This window comes from Odocoileus virginianus, chromosome 4 (assembly GCF_023699985.2).
Source record: "Odocoileus virginianus isolate 20LAN1187 ecotype Illinois chromosome 4, Ovbor_1.2, whole genome shotgun sequence".
Classification (NCBI taxonomy): Eukaryota; Metazoa; Chordata; class Mammalia; order Artiodactyla; family Cervidae; genus Odocoileus; species Odocoileus virginianus.
The window spans coordinates 8,615,443-8,643,264 of NC_069677.1; the positions used below are offsets into that span (position 1 = coordinate 8,615,443).

A 27,822-nucleotide genomic window follows, 5' to 3' on the forward strand; every position below is an offset into this window, starting at 1 on the left:
ATGTTGGATTTTGATCGCATCAGCATTCTTTCAAGACACCGAATGCTAACAGAAGTTCAGATTCCGCCCTGTGACTGCCCCAAAGAGCACCTTACTAGTGCTGAACTGTTTTCCCAGCCTTAGCTTCCGTCCATTCTCATTTCCTCTTCTGGTAGAACCCAAAGTTTTCTTGGTGCCTTGGTTTTTTTCCTCTCCATTTGGTGGCAACTTTAGTTCCAAAAATAAAACCTGCAAGAAATATATGCCCTTTTAGTCAAGAATCAAATCACAAGTATTATCATCCAGAAAATATTTTTAGAAGTATTCAAGAAAAGAGTCTATATAGTTCAACATGAGTTGAAAGAATTTTTTTTGGACAATTTGGAATTAACACATTTAGTAAGTAATGGCAATAAAAATCTTAGGTAGACTGTCCATACCCTAATTTAGTCAATGGCAGGTTAATTCTAACACCAGGCTCTTAATAATCAAACACAAGAACATATATTTTGTGCTGAACAACTAACAAATAAACTATTGACAATAAGACTTCAGTTGCTCCGAGGATTGTAATTTCACCCAAATACTTCTTGATATGGTAACCAATGTGGCTGCTTGATCATTTAAGCCCCATAGAGGACAGGCATGGGAGCCTTTGTGGCTATTGTGTCATCACAAAAATCAGAGAACACTGAAGTAGGAAGGGATCCAAAAAGCCATATAATTCCACCACCACAAAGCTACATCCTGAGAATCCCTCAACAAAAGGCCAGGAGAGGGTCCAATGTAGCAATAACAAAAGCTAGAAGGTGGCCAGTAAGCACCCACTAAAGAAAGAAGGCTTACAAGGAACATAGAGATCTATGCTCTAAGGCAGAGGAAGTTCCCTAAAACATGGATACATAAAACTCACTAGTTCATACTAGAGGGGTTCCAACATAGGCAATTCAGAACACCATCTCCTCTCTCAACTCAATCATTTATATTCTTTCATTAAGATATGTTAGACAGCATCACCGACTCAATGAACACAAATTTGAGCAAACTCGAGAAGACAGTGGAAGACAGAGAAGCCTGGTGTGCTACAGTCCATGAGGTCACAGAGTCAGACATGACTTGGCAACTGAACAAGATTAGCTAGTTTCTCATTTTTTAAAAACACATAACTCTGTGGCTTAAAAGGGGAGTCATTTTTATGCCCTTTACATATTTATTTAATATTTACTTTCAGACAGGTATTGTTATAAGTATTTTACACTTATTTTTTATTTCTCACAACTCTATGAGGTATTTCTACTATGAAGTATTTTACTGAGATAAAAGGGCTGATCTTTTTGCCACCTCTTCTTAATATCTTCTGCTTCTGTTAGGTCCATACCACTGAACTGAACTGAACTGAAAGGGTTGATAAAATGGCCCAAAGTCAAGGAGTTAAGGAATAAATAGAAGAGTCTCTAAAATATTTACCAACATGCTATAAAACTGAATCACATCTAGAAAACAACAAAACTTCAAAGCTATCTATAAGCACCCATCTATCAGTAACTCTCCCAAAACAACTCAACCATCCCTTGTGGAGTATGGGGAAACAACACAATACAAACTATTGGGGGAGAAAAGGGCAAACTATGTAAAAACTTACATAAGGTGATAAAAATATTGTAGGTTAAAAAAGCAGAGAGTCCCCAAATCCCTTTTTCACTAACATCTAAGAAAAGTATCTAATTTTGCAGTGAGGAAGGAGTGACAGTTCATGAAATGACTAACTTCATGGAGAAACATCTACACTGTTATACAACTACTAATACAGATCTCATCTGCATAACATTTACTGAGTACTTCTTCTGTACCAGGCAAATCTCCTTGTGAAACACACTTTCTAGGATACCTCTTCACTACCTTCCTATTCACAAATAAAAACATACAAAGGAGATATTGGAATACATCTCCAAAGTATTCTGGTTAACCAATTGTTATTTTATTGACCTTTGGTGTTTAGGGAAACACATTTATGAAATATATACACACAAACCATTTTTTTGCTCTGAAAATGACTTTCTAAATTCTCCATTCCCATTATACAACCTCAGCAATGTCATCTGAGCTGGTGAAGGAAAAACTATGGCCAGCTAGTTGATAGGCCTGCATCTCAATTGCATCCAGTTTGGCTTGCATTATGTGTTTCTGACTTTCACATTCTGCAGTACTAAAGCCAATTCCATTTAGTTCTAGCAAGGCTAGGCAGTACTGGGAGGGCATTTCCACTTTACAGAAAACATCTGGAAGAAAAAAAACAAAGCAAAAAACATTAATTCACCAGCTAAGTGACTAGTTCAACATCATTACCTATATACATAGCATTTTTCTGGGAAAATCAGAGATGCTACTAAGCTATCCTTCAAGATCCAGTCTCCTGAGCCACATTCTCAAACCATCAGTGAAAGGTATTAAAGTACTTTCCACTTTTCCATTTAAGCTTTGGACTACTATCTGTGTCTATTCAGAGAGTAAAACAGGCAACCTTATGAACAGTGTGAATTGTAAGTGACTTCATTTCTCCCAAGATGTTTCTGTTTCTACTCTTAGTAAAAAACAAGGTAGCCAATTTTATTTGCTAAGCTGACTATAAAAGGTTAATTCCCCAAAATGATTTCCAACACTCCTGGTCCCATGGTATGCAGGCCTGCACAAAGCTAAATATAAAGGTTTTATATTTTCCAGTGTTCTAAGAGGAAAGGGTAAGTAAGATTCCTAAAGTAAGAAATCAGAGTATTTTTCCATCTGCTGACACTTCTCAACAAAATATTCATTCTAAGTCAGTTTCCCTAGTATGTTCATTAGCATATTAGTCTCAAAAATACTCTAAGAAAGGTTGGGATTGAAAGACACTGTATACTACGAATTTCAGCATTTATATACTACTCTTACATGTTCATGATGCCTGTTAATATATGAAAGGCTCTGAGGAGAACTGAACAGACAGCTATTTTAATGTTTGTTTTCATCAAAAGACTGAAATCATTTGACTATAAAGCCCTTTATATGTTTAATATTTATTAGCATCATGTAAAGTGAGTGTTCATAGAACACTCTATGGGAAATGCTATCCTAAATTTATTAAGAACAAAAATCCACAGCAAAGATTTCTACTTCCAGTGTTATGGGTCACTAGGATTCTGTGTAACCCTGGCCTGTCTTCTCCAGTTCCACACACACACACATTCGTTAAGGCACTCCTGGTCTCAATAAGTAGGAGAAATCCCAAATGATACCTGTAACTACCACCAAAAGCAAACAAACAAGTGAGAGCTACTAGCCTCTGACAGTCAGAAGATATGGGCAGTCAGAGCCTGGCTTCACAGGCCTGGAGTCAGAACAGAAATTCATGGAATATGCAACTAGAGAAACAAGGAACTAGGGTCAGAAAAAGAGGAGTCAAGAATGATAGGAAGCCAGCCTGGATTCACAGACAGTAGGAAGAAATAGGGCTGCAATGTGAATGAAGTCTTACCCCAAAAAGGTGGAGGGGATAACATATCTTTGGAGTATCAAGAGAAGGAGAAGCCGATTCTCAGGCTCCTGTTCTGAACCAAAACTCCCAAGAAAAGCTAATGCAGGCCGTGAATGCAGTGTAGTTTAGTAACAAGCTGAAGCCAGAGCAAAGTCTTTCCAGAGGAAGGCATCCCCCACCCAGCAAACCCTGGAGCGCTCCACTGATTCTATAAGACTTGCAGCTATAGAATCATTAGACTCAGAGCACAGCTATTAATAAACTATATACAAAATCAGAAGTTTGACAAAAAACAACAAAATTCTGTAAAGCAATTATCCTTCAATTAAAAATTAAATAAATTTTTAAAAACTATATACAATATCAAACAAGATGAATACAAACAAAACAGCAGGAAAGTGTGATATGTCAATAATCACAATGAACAGAAACACATCAATAATTATAAATTGCCAAATTTGTGGGAAAAAACTGATAGTTTGAAAAAGAAATAAGCTATACTTTGTTTGTAAGACACATCTAAAGCATAAGGATCTAGAAGATTTAAAAGGACAGAAAAAAGAGGTATGAGGCAAGCAAATAATCAAAAGAAAGTTGATGCTGCCACAGTCATTCCAAAAAAACAGATGATTAAGAATAAAAATCCTACTAGTGGTAGAGCTAGTCAAACATAATGACAGATTTAATGTACCAGGAAAATACACCAATTTAAACCTGTATGCACCTAATAAAGTAGTCTCAGATGTGCTATAAAATTAACATTGCCTGAACTATAGGGAAAATTAGATATAATTTTCTGATGATTTAAACAACACTGAATTAACAGATATTTATAAAAGTCTGCATTCAGAATTAGTATACCTATATTCTTATGTGCACACAGAACATTTACACAATAATTCAGGTTTTAGGTTACAAAACAATTCTCAAAGAACTTCAAAGAATGGGTATTATACAAAGATATTCTCTACAACACAATAGACATTGAATGTAATAATAAAAGTATAAAATAAGTTTTCAACTATTTGAGAATTAAAAATAATCTTATAATTTATTCATCTAAAAAAGTCACACCAGAAAATTTTAAATATTTAGGATAAAACAACAAAAACATTACATGTCAAAACTTGTAAGATATAATGAAAGTAGAACTTTGAGGAAATTATAGCCTTAAATACTTAAATTAGAAAAGAAAAATATGATTTGAAAAGTAGTGAGCATAATACCAAACTTAAGAATTTAGAAAAAGGACTGCATATAAAGTCAGGGGACTTAGAAGAAAAGAGATTATATAAAAGTTCACAAAAACCAATGAAACAGAAAACAAACAGGAAAGATCAAAGGTAAAAATTAGTTTTTTTGAAAACACTGAAAAATTGGATAAACTTCTAGTGTGATTAAACAATAATATTATGAAAGAAAAGGACATAACAAACCAGAGATATAAAAAAGAAAAAAATCAGCAATACCTTTAGATAAATGCTTTAAAAATATATAGGCTACTAAAACATCAAAAAGATATAACTGAATAATCTAACAGTTACTAAAGAAGTCAAAGTAATAGCTGAAAGAAAAATTACAATCATTTTATAACCAACGAATTTGCAAAGTAGAGACAATGTAATCAGCAAGATTTCTTTCACATTGCCATTGAAAGGACAAATTTTGTACAACCATTCTGAAAAACAGCCTACCATAATCTTGAAAAGTTGAATACTCCTATTTCCAAGATGGAGCAACTCTATAGCCAAAAGAAATTCTTACCCAATGTAGCAGGAGACATGTAAATTTACAAGAATATATAGAACTATTTGGTATAGCAGAACAAAAAATAAAACAAAACTAGAGACAATCTAAGCATTCATCAATGGGAAAATGGATAAATATATTTTAGTGTGCATGCATGTGCGCACACACATGCACACACACACAGTGATACATTACACAGCAGTGAAAATAAGCAAACTATAGATATTTGCACTAATATGCATGAATCTTCCTAACATGATGTTGAGCAAGTAAAACATAGTGTGACAAATGTTTTATAAAGTTCAAAAACAAACAAAACCAAATAATATATTTTTGGACTTATACATACTAAGAAAATAAGGGATTGATAAACATAAAACTTACGATGCATAAGGAAAGAGGAGGACCCAGGTAGACAAATGTCTAAGTTGTTAATGTGAGTTAACAGTTACTCATTATATTATTAAAATAACAGTAAATAAAAAGAGGACCTAGATGGATCAATGATGAAGTGTTAATGAAAAATAAGATTATGACTAATATAAATCTGTGTGGCTGAGGTCAGTTGAAAAAGAGAGAGATCAACTCACTCCACACCTAAAAAAATCATCTCATCTATGTTCAAACTACTTTAAAAAGGAGCTAATTGATCAATGTGAAAAGAACAGGATACTTTGTTCTGGGGTCAAATTAAGGAAAGACACATTCTGTTATTAATATTTATTCATAATCAAACAAAAATCAGCTCTCTACTGGGAGAGAGTCAGCTAGAACATACCTTTCCAACAGGCAAGACAATGAGAAGAGAAAAAGATGAAGATTCTGGAGGCCTACTAAAACTAACAAGCGCAACCTGAAATAATCATTTCCAAATAAAATGTAATGGCTGTTCACATTCTCTCCCAAAACTTCCCTTATTTCAATGTACTTCAATTCTATGTATTCTTTGAATAAGAAATATTTAACACTGTACAAGAATGCATTTAACACCTACAGGTCACCCACCTCTGAAAATCTGCATGGGAAAAAAGCTGTGAAGGCACAAAGAAAACATACTGTGAAAGCTAAAAATTCTAAATCTGGAGGGTTTCTTACACTTTTCTGAAAAGGAATATCAGTCTTTTTTTTTTTTTTACAGGTGAAAAATTATCTTTTAAGTAACGGAACAGTACCCTCCCGATTAGACTGAAAAACTTACAAATCTGGTTAATGGGCAATAAATGTCTAAAAAATTACAGACTAATTACAGACTAATCACCATCATCAAATGTCAGTGTTTAGAAATTATAGACTACCCAGGATGCCTATTCTAGAGGCAGACTAGTGAGACTAAGGGAATTAGCTCTGTTCATGCAGCATTATTGTCCATGAACATAGAAGGAGTCCTGAGGAAGGCGTACTGTGTACTCCAACTTCTTTATCTGCCTACATTGGCGTAGAAAGGCTGAGTTTGAAATACTCAGTGCCTGCTGAAAAGCTGTTAATTAACATCACTTAATCAAGTCTCCTGCAAGCAAATAAGCTTTTGTATTATTTTATCCCAGTAATATCATGGAGAACTTTATAACCAGCACAGAGGGTTTGTGCTAGAAGTAAAAATAATCATCAACTAATACAATCCTGAATATTCACTGGAAGGACTGAAGCTGAAGCTGAAGCTCCAATACTTTGACACCTGATGTGAAGAATCAACTCATTGGAAAAGACCCTGATGCTGGGAAAGATTGAGGGCAGGAGGAGAAGGGGGTGACAGAGGACAAGACGGCTGGATAGCATCACCGACTGAACAAGTCTGAGCAAACTCCAGGAGATGGTGAAGGACAGAGAAGCCTGGTGCACAGGAGTCCATAGGGTCACAAAAAGTCGGACATGACTTAGCGACTGAAGAACAATAGCAACAAGTGCCTAATGTGTGACAAGTACTAAGTTCTCTGTCTCATTTAACACTTTCAAAATAAGAACCAGACTTAGAGAGTTAAAGTAGCTTGCCCATGGTCCCTTATAAATAAATAATGCAGATTCAAGCCCTACTCTTCGTGAATTCATCAGTCTCCTGTTTGTAATGTTAATTAATCAGCCAATAAATCCATGGTTTACATCTCCTCACAATGAAGCCGACCTTGTTTCACTTCATCATTTTCACCTTAAGTATATATTATGCTCTCTGAAGTCAAGATAGACAATCTGGGCCAGCAGCCTGCACAATAAATCCACACTATTTCTCACAAGGGGGGAAAAAAAAGATTCACATGAATACACTTTGCTGAAAAAAATAATTGTTAAAGAATTCTACAAAGAAAATAGTTCACTGTTTTAAATCCATACAAGATACATACTAAGTGTATTTCTAAAACCATTTGATAACATTCAAATATAAAATTAGGAATAAATGAATAAAATGCTCTAACTTACTTCACTATAGTAAAGCCAGAGGTCAGCAAACTATGGCCAATCTGGGGCCAGATGTCTGTTTTTGTAAATAAAGATTTATTGGAACACTCATTTTCATGCTGTCTATAGCTGCTTTCATGCTATGATGGTAGAGCTGAATATTCCTGATTAAATCAAAACTAGTCACTATCTGGCTTTTTACAGAAAAAATTATGTTGACTCCTGCACTAGACAATCAAAAGAAAGGGTTTGCATAAAAAGTATACCTTATATTAAAAAAAAAAAAGTGTAATTTATCCACCTGTGACAGAGTGACTAAATACAGAACTATCCCCAATCTTACAACATCATAAAAATGCCAGTAACTGTTTTTTTACCTTGAAGGTTTTCCTTGTTCAACAAAGAATTAAGTTGATTCATAGAGTTGAAGATGAGAATGGACTCTACAGATGCTCTGTATCGTCCAGAATGCTCAGTGCTGACATTCAGCCCTAGGCTTTGAATTCCTTGGCCAGTCTCTATCTCTTCCAGGAGTGGAAGCTCATGAGGAAGAAAACGGGAAACTATGCTGTGAAGAGTCGGCTCCTTGGAATCTGGATCTAGTAACCAGCACGCCACCTGAATGGGATAACAATCAGAATATTTTCTTGATTTTCCAAAGACATTTCTGTATCCTTAAATTAAAAGGGGAAAAAAGAAAGCTCATTTTTATGAGTATATACTATATGATGTGATTTATATAAAATCTTTAATATTTATAGTCACATTAAGCTCATCAGCAGTTCCTGGAAATGGGTGGTGGAGGGACAGTGAAAAGAAAGATGGGCATTAGGGATTACAAAGGATCAAAAGAAAACTTTTGGAGATGATAAATATGTTAATTATTTCAATTGTGGTAATGACTTTACTTGTGTAAACATACATCAAAACTCACCATTTGTGTATAATAAATATGTACAGCTTATTGTATATCAATTATACTCTTATAAAGCTGTTATAAAAAATAAAACTCCTTGTTACTTCTGAAAAAAAAAAAAAGAAAGCTCATTTTTAATCTCATTCATTTTTACTTAATACACTTAATACTTATTCAGTGGTCTTCCCAGGAGAGAAGGAAAGGACAACTGCACCAGGATAAGGAAAGGATAATTGGTTACTTTTTTTTTTTTAAACCAATAAGAGCAGTGACCTTCAAAGAAGAAAAAGTTATACTTTTCCATTATGGCAATGTACCTGCTGATTTACTTCAGAAGTCACCTTGAAAATCAAATGCCTTTGGGCTAACAAAAATCAGATTTCTGAAAATGCAGCTGGGTTTCTTTTCCATTGAGGCTGACTTTGGCTTACCTAATATTACAATAAAGATGGGCCAATATAGTTTTAGGTTTATTTAATTTTCAACATAGGAAGAAGTGAGACATAAACATTTAACCATTACAAGTTCACATACAGTATTTTAGAATGCATAAGGCTTTCTCTTAAAGATGAGGACCTGTCACCATGACCATTCAAGCTGTGATTGGACTGCTATTCTTAGCTTCCCTATGAGACTAGAAGACTTGCATTTTCTAATACTAGATTCAAGCAGTTTGAAATTGGATTTAAAATAAGGAATCTAAACCTTGTTCATAATCTTAAGCATTTCTAAATGACTTGGTTACTTCTATTATAGGCTAAGAATTCAGTTTTACAGGGGGGCACAATCTTGTATATTATAATAAGAAATATAAATTGGGTCTTCCCAACAGAGATAAGGCGGGCTTCCCAGATGGCTCAGCAGGTGAAGAACATGCCTGTGATGCAGCAGATGCAGGCTGGATTCCAGGGTCAGGAAGACCCCTTGGAGGAGGAAACGGCAACCCACTCCAGAATTCTTGCCTGAAAAATCCCATGGACAGGAGTCTGGTGGACTACAGTCCAAAGGATCACAGAGAGCTGGACACACTGAGCTCTCGCAGGAGAGAGAAAGGTTATCTTTAGTTATGCTAATACAGTGTCTTGGAGTACCCTGAAGTCATCTAAGAACGCAGGCTAGTTGCCAGGGGTAATCAATCCTGTGACAGGAGAGCTGGAACTTTCAGTTCCACCTCCCCGAATTCCTGGTTAGAGGAAGAGGCTAAAGAGTAACTGATAACCAATGGCCAATGATTTGATCAATTGTGCCTATATAATGAAACCTCCACAGGAACCCAAAAGGAAGGGTTCACAGAGCTTCTGGGTTGGTAATTACAAGAAGACTGGGGGAGAGTGGCAAGCCTACAAAGGACAGAAGCTCCACACCTCTTCTTTCAAACCTCGCCTTATACATCTCTTCATCTGGCTGTTGATCTGTGTCCTTTAATATCCTCTGTAATAAGTCAGTAATCTAGTGAGTAAACCATTTTCTAAGTTCTGTTAGCTCCTCTAACAAATTAACCAAACTCAAGGAGGGGGTTATAGGAATCTAATTTATTTACAGCTGGTTGACCAGAAGCACAGTTAATAAGCTGGGCTTGCAACTAGTGCCTGAAGTTGGGGGCTTGTGGGACTGAGCCCTTAGCCTATGGGATTTGATGCTATTTCCAGGTAGACAGTGACCAAATTGAACTGAACTGTTGGACCTCCAGCTGGTACCCAGAGAACTGCTAGTGGTACAGAAACAGGCCCCCACCATTAGAAACTAGTGATCATAACCCTTTTAGAGGTACTGAATAAGAGAGTCTGATGTAAAAGTTGGCAAATGTATCTTATAAAAGTGAAATTTTATAAATTAATAGTTTCTCTTACGTCAAAAATGCTGTGATTAGTAAAACCAAGTATGGAATATTTCAAATGGTTTACACCAAAGTTGCTTTGTAAATCTGGGATGCTACTGTAGCTTTAAGAAGCTCATATTACCCATATTCTCATTTTGGACTCTGAAACATCAAAATTAAATGATAACCTTTTATATCCAGTAAAAAGTCAGTTTAGAAACTATATGAAATGTATCACATAAACAAAGTCTGGTTTGAAATTTAGAAAAGACAGTGTCATTAGTTTACCTGATAATGCCTTCAAAGTGAAGTGAAAGTCACTCAGTTGTGTCCAACGCTTTGCAACCCCGTGGACTACATAGTCCATGGAATTCTCCAGGCCAGAATACTGGAGTTGGTAGCTGTTCCCTTCTCCAGGGGATCTTCCCAACCCATGGATCAAAGCCAGGTCTCCTGCACTGCAGGCAGATTCTTTACCAGCGGAGTCACCAGGGAAGCCCAAGAATACTGGAGAGGGTAGCCTATCCCTTCTCCAGTGGATCTTCCCAATGCAGGAATCAAACTGGGGTCTCCTGCATGGCAGGCGGATTCTTTACCAGCTGAGCTACCAGGGAAGCCCCAATGCCCTCAAAAATCTCTGCCAAAAAAGCTAAAGAAGCTAAAAAATTATCTTATTATCATTGATTATATTGGTAACAACCAATTAATATCATATCTCAATTCAATTAATATTCCACACACCTCATGTATTCTAGTCTCAAAAAGGGGAAAAAAATGATATCCCTTTCAGGGCTATGATCCAATAGATAAATGTCTTCTGAAAGTGCATTATATGTTTATGTATAATCATATAAGTGTATATTACAATAACATTAGTTACTCTTTCCTTAATAATTCAGTCATTTTTATAATAAACAGTGTATCAGTTTGCTATTATATGGAAAAGTTCTCATGGATTAATAAGGCCATTTATCCCTATGCTAAATGGCCTCTAACTATCCTTTGTGATCTCTTATATCTGTATACGCTTTTACTATTTTCTGCCTCTATCCTCACGGATATTTAAAATATCCTGCTATTATGCATCTAAATCTGACAGTTCTCCTTTCATTTCGAACTTACTATGAGATAGAAAATTTAGAACATATGAACAAAATGGAAACTTTTTAAGTCTCTGAAAAAGGTATGAACTAGTTCTTAGAATTTATAACATCTCTGTTTTTATCTACATAGAGGCATCTGGTGCTAATAATAATCTGTTCTGGATGAATGCGATTACTGGACAAAGGAGTGACTACCCTAAACTACTTAACCTACAGTGTTTGAAGCTACATAAGTACCAAGTCATTTAAGAATTAACCCTAAACATTATAATATTTTTTGAAGTATACAAAAATTGTTTAAATAAGACAAGAAACCTTAGGATCTTCATAACTTTGTTCCAGGGAGATGCCACAAGACAGAAGAAGAATTTTATAACTCCGGATGAAGTCATAGACAATAACAGAACGTTCTTTATCAGATTTCTTGTGAAAGCAAGATTGAAGGTGCCACAATCTATCCTTCACAGTCAGGCCTGGATCCAGAGAAGGTGGGATCAAACTGGCACTAATTTCTTAAAAAAAAAAAAAAAAAAAATTAAGGCAAAAAGTAAACACATTCATTTGAAGTAGCAATCTTTAGTGCTAAGATTGAAAAAAACTCAAAAGCCTCAGAATTTAGTTCGGCATGACCTTATTATCCAGGTCATGTTGGCCTGGATGCAGTGTTTTATAATCTAAAAATTAAGGTTTGGACTAGGTGATTTATAATGCTCTAATTCAGTCCAGTTCAGTTCAGTCGCTTAGTCATGTCTGACTCTTTGCGACCCCATGAACTGCAGCACGCCAAGGCCTCCGTGGCCCTCACCAACTCCTGGAGCCTACCAAAACTCATGTCCATTGAGTCAGTGATGCCATCCAACCATCTCATCCTCTTGTCGTCCCCTTCTCCTCCTGCCCTCAATCATTCCCAGCACCAGGGTCTTTTCAAATGAGTCAGCTCTTTGCATCAGGTGGCCAAAGTACTGGAGTTTCAGCTTCAACATCAGTCTTCCCAGTGAACACCCAAAACTGATCTCCTTCAGAATGGACTGATTGAATCTCCTTGCAGTCCAAGAGACTCTCAAGAGTCTTCTCCAACACCACAGTTCAAAAGCATCAATTCTTTGGCGCTCAGCTTTCTTTATTATCCAACTCTCACATCCATACATGACTACTGGAAAAACCATAGCCTTGACCAGACAGACCTTTGTTGGCAAAGTAATGTCTCTGCTTTTTAATACGCTGTCTAGGTTGGTCATAACTTTCCTTCCAAGGAGTAAGCGTCTTTTAATTTCATGGCTGCAATCACCATCTGCAGTGATTTTGGAGTCCAGAAAAATAGTCAGCCATTGTTTCCCCATCTATTGCTATGAAGTGACAGGACTGGATGCCATGATCTTAGTTTCCTGAATGTTGAGCTTTAAGCCAACTTTTTCATTCTCCTCTTTCACTTTCATCAAGAGGCTCTTTAGTTCTTCTCCACTTTCTGTAATGATGGTGTTATCTGCATATCTGAGGCTATTGATATTTCTCCCGGCAATCTTGATTCCAGCTTGTGCTTCATCCAGCCCAGCGTTTCTCATGATGTACTCTGCATATAAGTTAAATAAGCTGTATATTTAACTTATACACAGTCTTGCATGCATGCATGCTAAGTTGCTTCAGTCATGTCTGACTCTATGTGACCCTATGGACAGCAGCCCACCAGGCTCCTCTGTCCACAGGATTCTCTAGGCAAGAATACTGGAGTGGGCTTCCATTTCTTTCTCCATATGCAGCCTTGATGTACTCCTTTTCCTTTCTGAAACCAGTCTGTTGTTCCATGTCCAGTTCTAGCTGTTGCTTCCTGACCTGCATACAGGTTTCTCAAGAGGCAGGTCAGGTGGTCTGGTATTCCCATCTCTTTCAGAATTTTCCACAGTTTATTGTGATCCACACAGTCAAAGGCTTTGGCATAGTTAATAAAGCAGAAATAGATGTTTTGTCTGGAACTCTCTTGCTTTTTTGATGATCCAGAGGATGCTAGCAATTTGATCTCTCGTTCCTCTGCCTTTTCTAAAACTAACTTGAACATCTGGAAGTTCACAGTTCACGTATTGCTGATGTCTGGCTTGGAGAATTTTGAGCATTACTTTACTAGCATGTGAAATGAGTGCAATTGTGCGGTAGTCTGAGCATTCTTTGGCATTTCCTTTCTTTGGGATTGGAATGAACACTGACCTTTTCCAGTCCTGTGGCCACTGCTGAATTTTCCAAATTTGCTGGCATATTGAGTGCCACACTTTCACAGCATCATCTTTTAGGATTTGAAATAGCTCAACAGGAATGAGCTCTAATTAGATGGGAGAAAATTCTAAACATTAAGATTCTAAAAATAAATCTACATTTCTCAGAAAGTGAATTGAAATGACAAAAAAGTTATTTGGAAGTAAATTTTTTAAAAAGGAACTAATTTTACAGAGAAGTTTAGTATGAATGTGTAAAACTACATCTAAAATAAAAGAAGTTCAAGTAACTACTCACCATAAGATGTTTTCCTACAAAACAACTGAAAATATTTCATGCTTACTCAGGAATAGACATTATACAGCATCTTTTAAAATGTTTCCTTATTAATTCTGCTCCTAAAACCTAATAACCAACTAGGTATCCAACCACCATAATCAGCTCACAAATTATTTCTAGATCATATCCTTTTAACTATAAGGCTTCTCCAAAGGCTGTGTGATTCAACTACTGTAGATGTCTAGCTCATCACTGCTTCTAAATGAGTTCCAGATATACTAAACAGGAGGAAAAAAGCCTGTAAAGAAACTGCTTTGATCCAGTCTTCAGAAACAAATTTTCCTGGTGGCCAGCAAGTCATTAAGGCTCCACTACCCCCCCGAAAGAAGACGTAGTATTAATAGCTCCATGTGACAAGCAGAAGGGAGAAAGGGGGTATTGGTGGGTGCTTCTTAAAACATTATTCCAGTTAATATGTGAAATAATGTACACAATAGCCAGGATTTTTTTAAAAATGAAAAAGTTTTTCTTATTACTAAAAATAAAGTCTAGGTAAGTATCAGGAGACTATTTCAACAAAAATGTGACTATCCTCATAAAGGTTGCATTAAAATTATATAATAACTTAGAGAAATAGTGATTACTCACCAGAATGCTTTTGTTCCTTCTGCAGTGAAAAATAGTAAGCATCTTTTCCACCCCAGCATACTGCAAGCCCAACCACCAACATGTCATCACAGTCTTTAACAGGAAATCCATCATCTCTAATAGAGGCTTCTTGAGGGAAACTAACTATGTAAATTCAAAGTGAAATAGTTTAAAATCTCTAAAAGTCATTAAATTGAACATTAAATATGATAATAAAAACCATTTGATAATCAAATTTTTCAGATCCCCTACAATTTGCATTATATGAATAGTCATTTTTAGATGTTTATAAGATCTTTCTAGAACTTTATGAACAAACTTATTCATAAATACAGAGATTTAAGAAATTTCATCAAATCTTTGATTTCCACAACATGCTGTCAAGCTGACTACAGCTATCCCCCATAATACTGAATCATTACTGTCATGAAATAAGACAGGGATACATGGTATTATTTGACCAAAAGTTTTAATTCTCTGAAAACCTGGAAGAGTCCTGTGAGGTTTTGTGGTCAACACTGCAGTATGAAATTCATGAATTCCATGACTATCAGTGGAGGTATAAATTCTACTTGAGATAAGTCTTGGAAAACATAGCTAATACACACTGTGAAAATATAATGCCTATTTGTTATGTACTCCTGTTATGACATAAGTGAATAAGGATATTACAGTTTAAGAGAAAATAATTCATGAGCATCATGTCTGCCATTTGCAACAACATGAATGGACCTGAGTAAAATAAGTCAGACAGAAAAACAAATACTGTATATTATCATTTATATGTGGAACCTAAAGAATTAAACAAATGAATATAACTAAAGATAAACAGACTCACAGATAAAGAGAATAAATCAGTGATTGAGGAAAAGGAGGTTTGAGGGGCAAGATAGCAGTGGAAGATTAATTAGTACAAACTACAATGTATAAGTCAGCTCTAAGAATATACTATACAGCAAAGGGAAATAGAACCATTATTTTACATTAAATGAGTATAATCTATAAAAAACTGAGTCACTATATACCCAAATCACTGTATACCCAAAACTAATTCAATATTGTAAATCAGTTATATTTTAATTAATTAAAACCATATCATTATGGTGCCATAAAAAAGCTGAACCATATTCAAAATATACATCTTAAACTTTACAAACATACTCAAACTAATATATTATATATATACATATATATGTGTATATATATGATTTCTTAAGAGAAATGTGTTTAATGGTAAAGCTCAGCACACTTCACACTAATGCCAGGCATGACCAAGAGCGAAAGCAGCAAATATGTATGAGAAACTTCCACAGAGCCTCACAAAACAGAGATGAGCAAGACAACCAAACAGAAAAGCCCTATGGCCTCAGCCAGGGCAAAGCCCAGAATGGCACAGAAGAGCGAGCTGCTATTTGAGAGACAGGTTCCTGGCACAGCCAAGCATTAAGCTGTCAAACACTGCTCTAATTCTGGCCTCTGAACCAGACACACCAGCTGTGGTGTCTCCAGTAGCAATAAGCTCGGCTGTTGGGTCAGTGTCTTGGGAGACAATACTGGTATGGAACTCCTATGTGGAGCTGCGATAGCAAGGCTGTTCAGATGGGCTCTCTGGCCCACTTGGAAGGAGGCAGACACAGGACTGATAGACCCCAGGCACAACAACAGATCAGAGCCAGAGGAACAAACAGTGTCCTAGTGGTCTGCACTTTTTCAGTCTACCAGCTTTGAGCTCTTGGCCTCACTGCTCAGCTCTCCTACCCACGTGTCCAGATGTCCCCCATCTCTTATACCAGAGGGCTATTATTATTAACCTAGTTGCGCTGAACAGTAAGGCTGTTCTACATGTAAACCTATACAGGAGAAACTTATTAAACTTTGAACAAATTTATTACATTTAATATCCAATTCTGCAAAGTCTCAGTCACACTATTTTACATACAAATGTAAAAGATTTTTTTTAAAAATCTTACCTTGCTTAAACATACCACCAATAGTAGCACTTTTAGAAGATGTCAAATTACTGATCTTTTCACAAGCCAGTGAGATGGAGAAACGAGTTTTGCTTTGCCATTCCTTCATGAATGTTTGAAAGAGAGTTTGGTCACTTGCTACATCAATTATGGCCAAACTTTCAGGACTGCATGAGGCTAGAGTTAACTGTGACCCATTCTGCGGTAACTCCGGTGAAAAACTTGTGTCTCTAGTAGAACTGTTATCTTTAAAACCATTTCTACTCCCTGGATGTAAATCATGGTTTTTATTATTGGAAGGTGAGCCAAACAAAGAACTTTCACCAAGTTTAAAACCATTACTAATTTTCTTAAGTTTCACAGATGTTCCAAGAATATCTGGAAATGCCAACTTAGAATCAGAAGGAATAGGTGTAGGAGGAATGAGTCCATTATCCTGAACTATACAGTTTTCTTTACAAAGCAAGAGGGAGGTTTCACCATGAATAACATCATTCTGTGGTGCCTCAATACCGCCTCTTACTACAATTTTAGGGGAAAATGGAATTCCTTGTACTTGATTTGGCTCCATATTTGAAATCATTTCATGTCTGTCATTTACCTCTGCATTTTCTCCATTCAAACTGGGCAAGTCTGTAGCAGTTAATTTTAGCTTTTCATTTTCTAGAGGACTAGACACTTGGTCTAAAATCCTTTGCAGTCCTGGACTTAAATCAAATGATGCTCCTGACCACAGAAATGAATTATCTTGTCTTGTGCCAGTTAACTTGGATTTTTGAGACCTTTTATCTCCTCCAATTACTTCTCTTTGGAAATAATCATTACCTACAGTCACTGGATCACTCAATTTCAGTAATTTTAGAGATTCTGCAGTATTATGTTTCTCTTGGACAGGAAATATGTCTACATTGTCCAAAGCTGCAACCATATGGACAGAATCGATTTCTGAAAATACAATAGACTCATCACTGAAACAAGATAATGGCTGCTGATTATCTTGATTCTCATTCATATCCGGTTTTTTAATTATGCCCTCTGGTTGTAGACACAGAGAATCATCAAAATGGACTGATGTTATTTCAGAAGGAAGGTGTTCTTTTTCTTGCCCATCAGGTCGTTGTTCTTTTATAAGGTAGTCTTCACTGAAACTGTCAAACAGTAAACTACCACTCAAATTCAAACTTGTTTCAGGAACTGGCAGACACTCTACTTCTGTATCAGTAGTTCTCTTTTGAAGAACCACAGGTATAACTGGCTTCATAGCTTCTTGTGTTTGATAACCTTGAAGAAAACTATTTAATTGGGAGTCAGTAACAGAAAGTTCATTGCCTTTAAAACATGGGCCATTTTCCCCTACTAGTATTGGAGAATAAAAAATTGGGCTTTCTGGAGTCACGTTATCGACCTCACGTGAACCACTGCTTTGCTTCACAACATCTAGAGTCTTATGTTTCAAATGATCTGTCATTCCTAGTGAACGCTGTTCACTTGGAAAAGCAACATGAGTCTCTTTCTGAAAGGAGCTCATTGAGCTCTGTTTGTCTAGGTTCTTCTGAATCATCCCTGTTGCCAGGTTGGTGTCCTTGGGTCCTTCTTGGTTGGCATTTTCAGTTGCTATCTGCTGAATTATTTTCTCTGACTGAGTATCCAGGTAGAAACTATCTTCAAGATCACAGAGATCTAAACCTAAGTCAGAAACATGATTATTTTTAGTTCTGTCTGCTGTATAAGCATCTGTTTTTCCTTGTACTCCAAGAGTATTTAGAATATTCTCAGGCTGGCCTCCTAATTTACCAAAAGCTCTACTTGGTAGATGTACTTCACTGGGTATCTCAGTGCTGCTTATGATATCTCCTGATGCCTTAAGATTACTTGATCTATTTTCCTCAGCATTTAACTCTGTACTTTCACATTTCATAACAACATTTGAGTCTCTATTCATATAATTGCTGTGTGTCTCATAGGGTATTTGTTTTGCTATTGTTTTATTCAGTTTGGTGTGAGTGTTTGTCTCTTTATTAAATTGCTTTTCCAGGCACTGGTGAACTGGATGGGTGTCATGGTGTTTCACATAAACATTCTGGATTTTTGAATCACTTTGTGTCACCACTTTATTTTTTTTTTCTGATTCAACAGCTAATCCTCTTCCATTTTCACTGACCACACTAGTGACTTGAATCACATGTTTACTCTGAGATCCTGTAATAAAGTGTTCCCCAAGAATATCATTAGGTATTTTATTGTTCTTTGAACAACTTTGTTCTGTTTGTGATGCAAATGGTATTATGTTATATCTTCTGTCAGCACAGAAAGATATGTTTTTAGCAAATGGCTCTGGACTTCTAAATTCCATACTCATCTCATCTAGAGTAAAAGAGTCTTCACAATGAATAGAATTAGACATAGTCCGTTCTTGTAAATTGATTCTAAGTATCTTTTTGTCTTTCACAGGGCTACTGTCTCTGGATCGTTTTCGATGCTTACCATGTTTCCAAGATTGAGAGGTTGTACTCATCTTTTCTGAACTAAAATTTAAAGCTTCTTTTTTTGTTTTCCTTGATGAGAGAGTCTGAACAACTTTCGAAGTGCTTGCTTTCCCCTTATTCAGAGATGTTCCTAGCTTTCCTTTCTTAATACTCAAAGAAGCCTGTTTTTTGGCTCTGGAAATGGAATGATGACACTCTTGATGCCCATCCTGAAATTTACAATAAAAGGAATCTGTAAACTCTCTACTTTTATCTAAATCTTGCATGGTATCTGGTAAGTGATTAACAGAATCACTAAATATTGTGTCACTTTTTTTCTTTGATGTTAATCTTTTATAAGAACTCTTAGTTTGAGATATAAGTTTGTGTTCTTTTACTTCTGACTCACTGCTGGTCAATAAGTGTGTATCAGAATTCAAAAAGGAATGTAGATTCCATTGCAGTCCCATTTCAACTAAGTCCTGCTGCAGAATCATTCTGGCTTCTTCTACTATAAGGGTTGCTGCTTCCCTTTCACTTAAACCTTTTCTGCCTGTCACCCAAATAGTTCGCATATTTCGACGCTCTTCAACTGCTTCCTCTTCCTCATCCACTGCCTTTCGAGTACTATACAAGAGATAGGAACGAAATTAATTAATGCATTGATTCATTCATTAATAAAGTATTTATTAAGCATCAATCTGAGCTTTTCTAGGAACTGAAGAAATAGCACTGAACAAGAAGAAAGTATATCGACTCTCAAAGAACTTACATTCTAATTGGGGAAATCAGAAAATTTAAAAAAACGTTAAAACACATACTGTGTTAACTGTTGATAGGTAACAGTTGTGTTAAAAAAAAAATGAAGCACCAGAAATGTATGAGTGGCTCTGCAATTTTTAAATAGCATCATCAGGGAAGGCCTCACTAAGACAGAATCCTTAAATGGAAAACTAGAGTTTATCGATAGAATGTGAAACAGAGTTCAGAGTAACTACAAGAGATACAAAATGAAGCGAGAGAATTCAGAACTGAGAGATACAGAGGAGAACCAAAAATTTTTCCTATAAATTCTGCCCAAATATTTAGCTGACATCAAAACTATGCAAGTGGATGCAGACTCCAAGCAGCTAGGTAAAAGTCTACACAACTAAACAGAGATTTGAACTATTGCCTAGAAAAGTTTGAGCTCAACCAAGCTAACTGACTGATAAAATATCAGTGCTCTTCATAGTAAAATAATAGATTCTACACCCTGAATAGTCAAACATATATGTAACTGCAATATCATCAAAAGAAGATGAACAGGATGAGGAAAACTTAATTTTCCATAAAAATTATGGAAGCAAAGAAATTTCTATTTCTAGTGAAGAAAGAAGAACAGGGACCAATTTAGCATCTCATCCACAATTAAAAAACTGAGGCTAGGCCATAAAAGACACTGCAGCTTCCATTTTGCTCTCTCTTGGGTCAATCACTCTAAGGGAAGCCAAGCATCAAGGCATAAGGGTGTCATGAAGCTCTATGGAGAAGCTCATGTGTAGAACTGAACACCAAATTGCCAGCATGTGTGTGAGTTATCTTAAAAGCAGATCTAAGTCAATCCTTCAGATGACTACAACTCTATGAGAAACTCAAACCAGAGCTATGAGGAAAGTTACTCCCCAGTTCATGACTTGGAGAAACTCTGAGATAATATATAATACTAGTTGCTTTTAAGACACTAACTTAAGTACTTTGTTCCAAAGAAATAGTTAAAACACCTAGTAAAACTATCAAACTTCAAAGATATGAAAAATAAACCTCAAGGCCTACATATCTGGAAGGGCAAAAGAATCATACTTCCATCAGAAATCTCAAAAACAGCATACAAAGCAAAGAGATAACATTTTCAAAAAACCCAATAAAAGAAAGTATAGGCCGTCCAACCAAGATGTGCTTCAAATATTAAGGTTATGGAAAAACGATTTTAAACATACAAGAACTTGGAGAATTCTATATTATATAAGCCCTCCTCATGAAATCTAAATCTACTAGAGGATAAGTTTCATCTGTTCAAAGAGAGGAAGGAACACCTCAGCAGTAAGAACGATGGTAAAAATCTGAATAACTAAAAATGTAGGTTATATTTATCTTCCATTCCTACCCCTACAAGGAGACAAAGGTGAAAAATTAATGTACAAAATTTACATATTGAGATAAGGTAGAAATAATGCACTTTGAAAATGGAAGGAAAAGGTAGAGGGTAAAAGAAAGCTAAAGTAAGTTCAATGTCAGTGACTGCTGTTAAAGCAATAGATAGGAATTATGGAATACAATTAAAATCTTAACAAACCAGATAATAAAAGGTACCCAATAAAACAAAAATATACACCTTTCTAAATTTAAAAATAAAGCACCAAAGAGTACCCTTAGATAAAGAAACAGCAAACATTACATAATACATAATCATAAAATAATTTGAGAGAATTTACACCAGACATTCATATCAATGTGAGCAGAATTACATTATCTACTTAAAAGATCTTCAGATGTTCATGTGTTATTTTTAATTATTAAAAAATTAAAATGAGGAATTACATTATAAATTTTCAAAGCACACACACACAGAAAAAGATTTTTAATTTGTATCAGAAAGCAAAACACTACTACGACTCAATGTGGTACACAAAAAGCACATTTAAAACAAAGCGATTCAAGAAGGCTAAAAATAAAGGGATGGGAAAAGGAATTTCCAGGCAAAGGGAAACAAGAAGAAAGCAGTGAGGGGCACTCCAAGAAGGGTATAATTTAATGCTCAAAACCAAAAGCACAATAAAGATAATTATCTATCAGTCATATTTACTATGAATAGTTACACTCTAAATAAGAACCAATCAGCAAACACTGGAAGAGACACAAGGAGACAAAGAGAGAAGTACACCAACAACTCGTAGACTTTAATAAATAATTCAAAGAAAGATGAAGTACTGGCACTGGGGAATGAATAAGACATAATTAACATAATAAGGTAGATTTTGTGAAAATATCTCATTTTATTTTTATTATAGAGAGTGTATCTATCCAGTTTGTATTTATCATATTCTATATTAGGAAACAAACTGTTAGTGAATTTCATAATGGAGAAATGTTATAAAACACACTTAGATTACAATGCAATAAAACTAGAAATTACTAACAACAAAAAAAGAACTTCCACCCAGCCAAAAAGGGAAAATATGCAAATTCCATAATTCCTATAAAGAAAATAATGAAAGCCTTAAATATCAGATCTCTGGCTACATTTAAAATAAGCGACCATAGGAAAATTCACAGTACTAAATTTATAGTATCAAAATTAAAAATGCGGCATTTTATTTATCAATAAAAACATAAATGTCAACAAATTAAATTTCTAGTTCAACAAAGTAACTAGAAAAAGTATGACAAAGTAAAACAAAAGAAAGCAGTGGGAAGTAATAAAATTCAAAAATAAGAAATGAAAAAAAAAAAGGAATGAATGAGGTAGATTTTTTTTTAGTAGACCTCATCAGTAAAACAAAATATATGATTTTTTAAATTTACAAAATAGACCACAAGTTGATCTGATCAAGGAAAAAAAAGAAAGTAGAAATTTACAAAGTAACAAATCCAAAAAGAAAAATGGAAGAAATATTTTAAATTCCTAACAGACTTATTTACAGATCTCTATGAAAATATATTTGAAACTCCAGATGAAACAAATAATTTCGTTCGGAAAGGTTACCAAAACTGACCCCACTAGATGTAGAAAGTTTAAAGAGACTGATTTTTGAAAAAATAAAAGAGAAGCTGGTCAAAAAACTAATCCCACTAAAAGGCACAATCCAGGATTGTTTCATAAGGTAATCATATCAAAACTTTAACCAGTTCCAAAGTACTGAAAATAAGGAAAAATATTCCTGTTTTTCATGAAGCAAATCGGATACCAAACAATGATATCAAAACTTGAGTAAAGATAGTGCAAACACACACACGAACACATGCATGAAAACTACCGACTAGTATTATTTATGGGTAACAATGTAAAAGTATACCATATTAAATATTAGCAGATAGAATCCAGCATCATGTAAAAAATAATATACCACAACCAACTGAAATTTATTCTGGAATGTAAAACTGATTGAGTAGTAGGAAATCTTAATATAACATGCTAACAGATGTAACAAGGGGAAAAAAAAAAACCTAAGACTATCTCCATTAATGCTGAAAAACCCTTTAACAAAATTTAATACCCATTCCTGATACACAGTATTTGAGAAAATTGCAATTAATGGACATTTTCCTAAAATGATTGTACATACACACACATGGGGCTTCCCTGGCAGTTCAAATGGTAAAGAATCTGCCTGCAATGAGGGAGACCTGCGTTCAAACCTTGGGTTGAGAAGATCCCCTGGAGAAGGGAATGACTACCCGCTTCAGTATTCTGGCCTGGAGAATTCCATGGATTGTATAGCCCATGGGGTCGCAAAGAGTCGGACATAACTGAGTGACTTTCACTTTTCACACAAACACATGTCATAACCCTAAAGCCAGTATCTTATTACAGTAGCAGATGCATTTCCACTAGGATCATAAAGCAAAAATGTCCACTATCTCTGTTACCACTATCTACTACAGTTACCTATAGTGCTATTATTAATAGCTAATTCAATTAGACAAAAGAAATCTGTCAGAAACACAAGAATTGTTAGGGAAAAAGTAAAATATCTCTATTTGCAAATGATATGACAATACCTGGAAAATCCTTGAGAATCAATAATTGATTCAACGGTAAATGATAAGTAATTTTAACAAAAAAAGTATGGATAAAAAATACATAAAGCTCAATAACCTTTACATACTCAAATAATAACTATGTAGAAAAGACAGAAGACAACCATCAATTTAAAACAGAATAATGATTAAATATAATAAAAATAAATTTAACAAAAAATGTAGAAAATTTATAGGAAGAAAACTAAAACTCCTAAGAATCTGTATGAGGAAAATATTTTAAAATTCCTGACAAATCAGTCCTATTAAATTTCAACCCAACTCCAATAAAATATCAAAAAGCACTTTAAGTTTCATATAGGCAAGCATGCAAGAATAGCCAGGAAAATACTGAAAAACTGTAAGACAGAAGTTACCCTACCAGACATTAAAAGACACTATAAAGCCTTTATAAATAAAAGCATGGTGCTGGCTCATTAATTGATAGAAAGAATAGTAAATAAAATAGAAAGTCCAGAAATAGACTTAATTACATACAGATATTTAATATATGATGGTGGCATCTCAAATCACTGGGACAAAGATAAACTCTTTTATAAATCAGAGCCACTGAGAAATAAAACTGGATCCAGGCTTAACACGATACACAAAACTAAATTCTAAACGCATCAGGAATCTAAATGCAAACTGATGAATATTAGAAGAAAATATGTGAATACCTCTTTAATCTCACTGTATGAAAAACTTTCTAACTATGACAACTGAGAAGCAAAAATTAAAAACAGACTGCTAAAAAAAATAAATAAAAAGAAAATTCTGCATGGCAAAAATAATGCAATAAAGTTAAAATACAATTGGTAAGTTTTGAGAAAACTTATGAAATATACATGTCAAACGAATGGCTGGAACCCTAATCAGTTTTAAAAAGATAAGATTCTAAGATGCTTTAAAAAAGAGGAGAAAGACTAAAACTTTGTAGAAACATAAGGAAAAGACATAACCAGATAATTCAGATATATTTCTTTAAATAATCCTCAAAATTGGAAAAAAAAATTTTTACCATCTTGCACATTTATAAAAATGCATATTAAAACCATACCAAGACATAATTTTTCATCTGTCTGGCTAGTAAAAGTGAAAATCTGTTTTTCAAAAAGAAAAACCAGAGGCTCCAAATGGCATCACTTGTGCTAAACTCATGATACCATGTCCAGATTAAACACATAACCTAAATAGAGTTAAAAATCTTCTTCAGAAGCGTAATCCTTTTTTAAAATTTTTTGGAAGTATAGTATTGACTACAATAAGAGCTCTAATTTTTTGGTCTAAAGACAAGTTTTAAGGATTCACTATTCCAAAGTTCTAAAGAATGTAACTAACTTAGATGCTTTCAAGATTATGTTATCTAACGTAATCTATAATAAATAAAAGCCAATTTAAGCTTACTGATTTAATTAAAACAGAGCTGTCTTAAGAATTATCAGTATTATTATAATACTTTTATTCTACTTAAGCTGACAAATTTGTCAATAAGAAAAATAATTTGGCATGGTAAAATGTTTAGTATAATCTAAATATAACTGTTTAGAGCAGGGGTTCCCAAACTCTAAGATCTAATGCTTGATGATCTGCGGTGAAGCCGAGTAATAATAATAAAGTGTACAATAAATGTAATGCACCTAAATCATCCCCAAACCTCCCCCATCACCCACGTTGGTCTATAAAAAAATTGTCTTCCACAAAACCAGTCCCTGGTGCTAAAACAGTTGAGGACCGCTGGTTTAAAACAAGTAAATTAAATAAACAAAAGGACAATTAAAAGTTTTCTAGGTAAACTTTTCAAACAAGCTTCCTGAATTTTTAGTGTAAAACTCTAAAGTTTTGCCAAGACTAGGTTAAGTAATGGAAATTTATTGAACATTTAGATCATTCCAAGTAAGACACAATAGGTAAAAGATTACTTTATGTAAGTTTATCTAGTTTTGGCTTCCTATTATTGAAAAACTAGCGATAAAACTTGGGATTATTAATAAGCGTGTTTGATGATGCCAAATATAGGCACTTTCCATCTACCCCCACAAGGATTAAATCCTGAGCTGCTATAGATGTGACCTTCAACACCCCCTGAAAGGAGTTCAGGGTGGAGAAATCAGGAATTTCCCAGGCATGCAGTGCTCTGGGAAAAACAGGCAGAACACATCTTCAGATAGTTAGAAGAGTTTATGGGCCCAATTCTTACAACTCCTCCTACCTAGAAAAGCACTAAAATCATTAACAGTTACACTTGCTCCTCATGACTAGCAGCAAGCCTCTGCCAAAATGTGTGCTTGACTGCAGGTACCCTCTTCACTAAAATCATATGTAACACTGACCTTCCCCTCTACCTCATTCAAGCAGTTTCTCAGCTATCTGAAATACTGTCTTCTGGGCTATACTTCTCATTTTGTCTCAAATATTGTCTCACAACTCTCATATAGTGCTTTTTTTTTTTCAGTCAACAGTGCCATGCTGAGAAATTTTTCTATGAGAAAGCATATGTTTCTAGAAGTTATAAACTCTTTATGATTTGCCAAGCTGCAGAATCCTAGTATAAGAGGCAGTCCACAATTGTTTAGTTTCTAAATTTTCACCAGAACTTAAGGTTTTCAGAGGTTACAATTCTAATACAAGTAACTAAAGTTACAAGAAACAACAAAGGAAACATCTCCCTACACAAGGAAAGCAGGATGTGTTCTTGGCTAAGAAAAGGCATGGGTAATAAAGATGCATTTTGTTAAGGGAAATGAGAGTAATTTTGTCTGTATTAGAGCTTCTGGTTATGAAGGATAAACTAAAGTTATACAAAAAGCTGAAGAGAGATAAGATTTTACCACGTGTAATCAAGCTGGCTAAAACTGAATAATTATAAGGGTTTTAAAAATCAAGTTTTACTATCAATAGTGTACTTATATAAAACTAACACTTAGTTTTTCTTCATCTGCTAAATAGACAAGTATTGTTTCATACTGACCTGTGATCCTATTTAGGCAAGTGTCCAAACAATTTGATGTCTTCAACAAAACTTCCCCAAATCAAATTTTAAATGAAGTCTTTTGACCACAAACTAACTTTGAAATTTTCCAGAGGGCCTCTGGAACAAAGATGTTAGGTTTGTTTGATAGTACATCACATGGGAAACATTATCAAATAAGAAGTAAGAGTAAGCCTTCTTTATGTTGTTTTTGTATAAGTATTTAAGTGTTCCAGAAACTGTGTGAAGTTCCTGAAAACTTGGTATAACCTGATATAATCCTAACTGATAATTCTAGTCATTATCTTAAAATTGTGTATGACAATCCTCTGGGATCCCAATAAGAAATAGGTAACAAGTAAACAATTTTCTTACTGCTGTTCACTTACTTTCTAAAACCTCTGTCATCAAAATTGAGGCTCACATTAAAGATATTGAACCTGAGTAGCAGAGAAATGACCTATGTGACTTTCAAACAAAGGCAGCAGAATCTATAAAGACTATGGCAAGTACAGATGAAGTTCACTCTACTTCTCAACCTGGTACCTTGTTTACAACGTTCCAGCAAAGCAGTATTAAAAAAGGACCTGCATGGTTAATAACTATTCTTGCTGCACTTAAATAATCAGATCAAGTTTAACGCAAACAAATTAGTTTTACTGTGATACTGTCATTATCTTTGGTTTAAAAAAAAAAGAGGATAATTAAAGAGAGGAAAATTGCATTTGCACCTTTCTGCTGTCCTATGCTACGCTTAGCCACTCAGTCATATCCAACTGTTTGTGACCCTATGGACTATAGTCCTCCAGGCTCCTCTGTCCATGGGCACTCTCCAGGCAAGAATACTGGAGTGGGTTGCCATGCCCTCTTCCAGGGGATCTTCCCAACCCAGGGACTGAACCCAGGTCTCTCACATTTCAGGCAGATTCTTTACTGTCCGAGCCACCAGGGAAGTCCTCGCACCTTTGAAGCTATCACTAAAAACAAAGGCACCCTTGAGCCCTGTGAGAAGGGATGTTACCAAGTGCTCCTGATCA

At 35.1% G+C, this 27,822-nt stretch overlaps 1 protein-coding gene across 4 annotated transcripts in view; it reads right to left on the reverse strand.

The window, feature by feature from the left end:
* Nucleotides 1–27,822, reverse strand: part of POLQ (DNA polymerase theta) — a 110,159-nt gene that overhangs the window by 31,952 nt on the left and 50,385 nt on the right. For 2 of the 4 annotated variants that reach the window (XM_020894162.2, XM_070466029.1), the window contains 6 exons: nt 16,571–19,662; nt 14,601–14,744; nt 11,784–11,980; nt 8,008–8,248; nt 2,065–2,258; nt 91–228 (listed from right to left, as the gene is read on the reverse strand). In XM_020894162.2, coding sequence (XP_020749821.2) covers nt 91–228; nt 2,065–2,258; nt 8,008–8,248; nt 11,784–11,980; nt 14,601–14,744; nt 16,571–19,662 — 4,006 coding nt within the window. Of the gene's footprint in view, nt 1–90; nt 229–2,011; nt 2,259–8,007; nt 8,249–11,783; nt 11,981–14,600; nt 14,745–16,570; nt 19,663–27,822 lie in introns of those variants that run through there. The other 2 variants (XM_020894164.2, XM_020894166.2) reach the window with 2 other exon arrangements.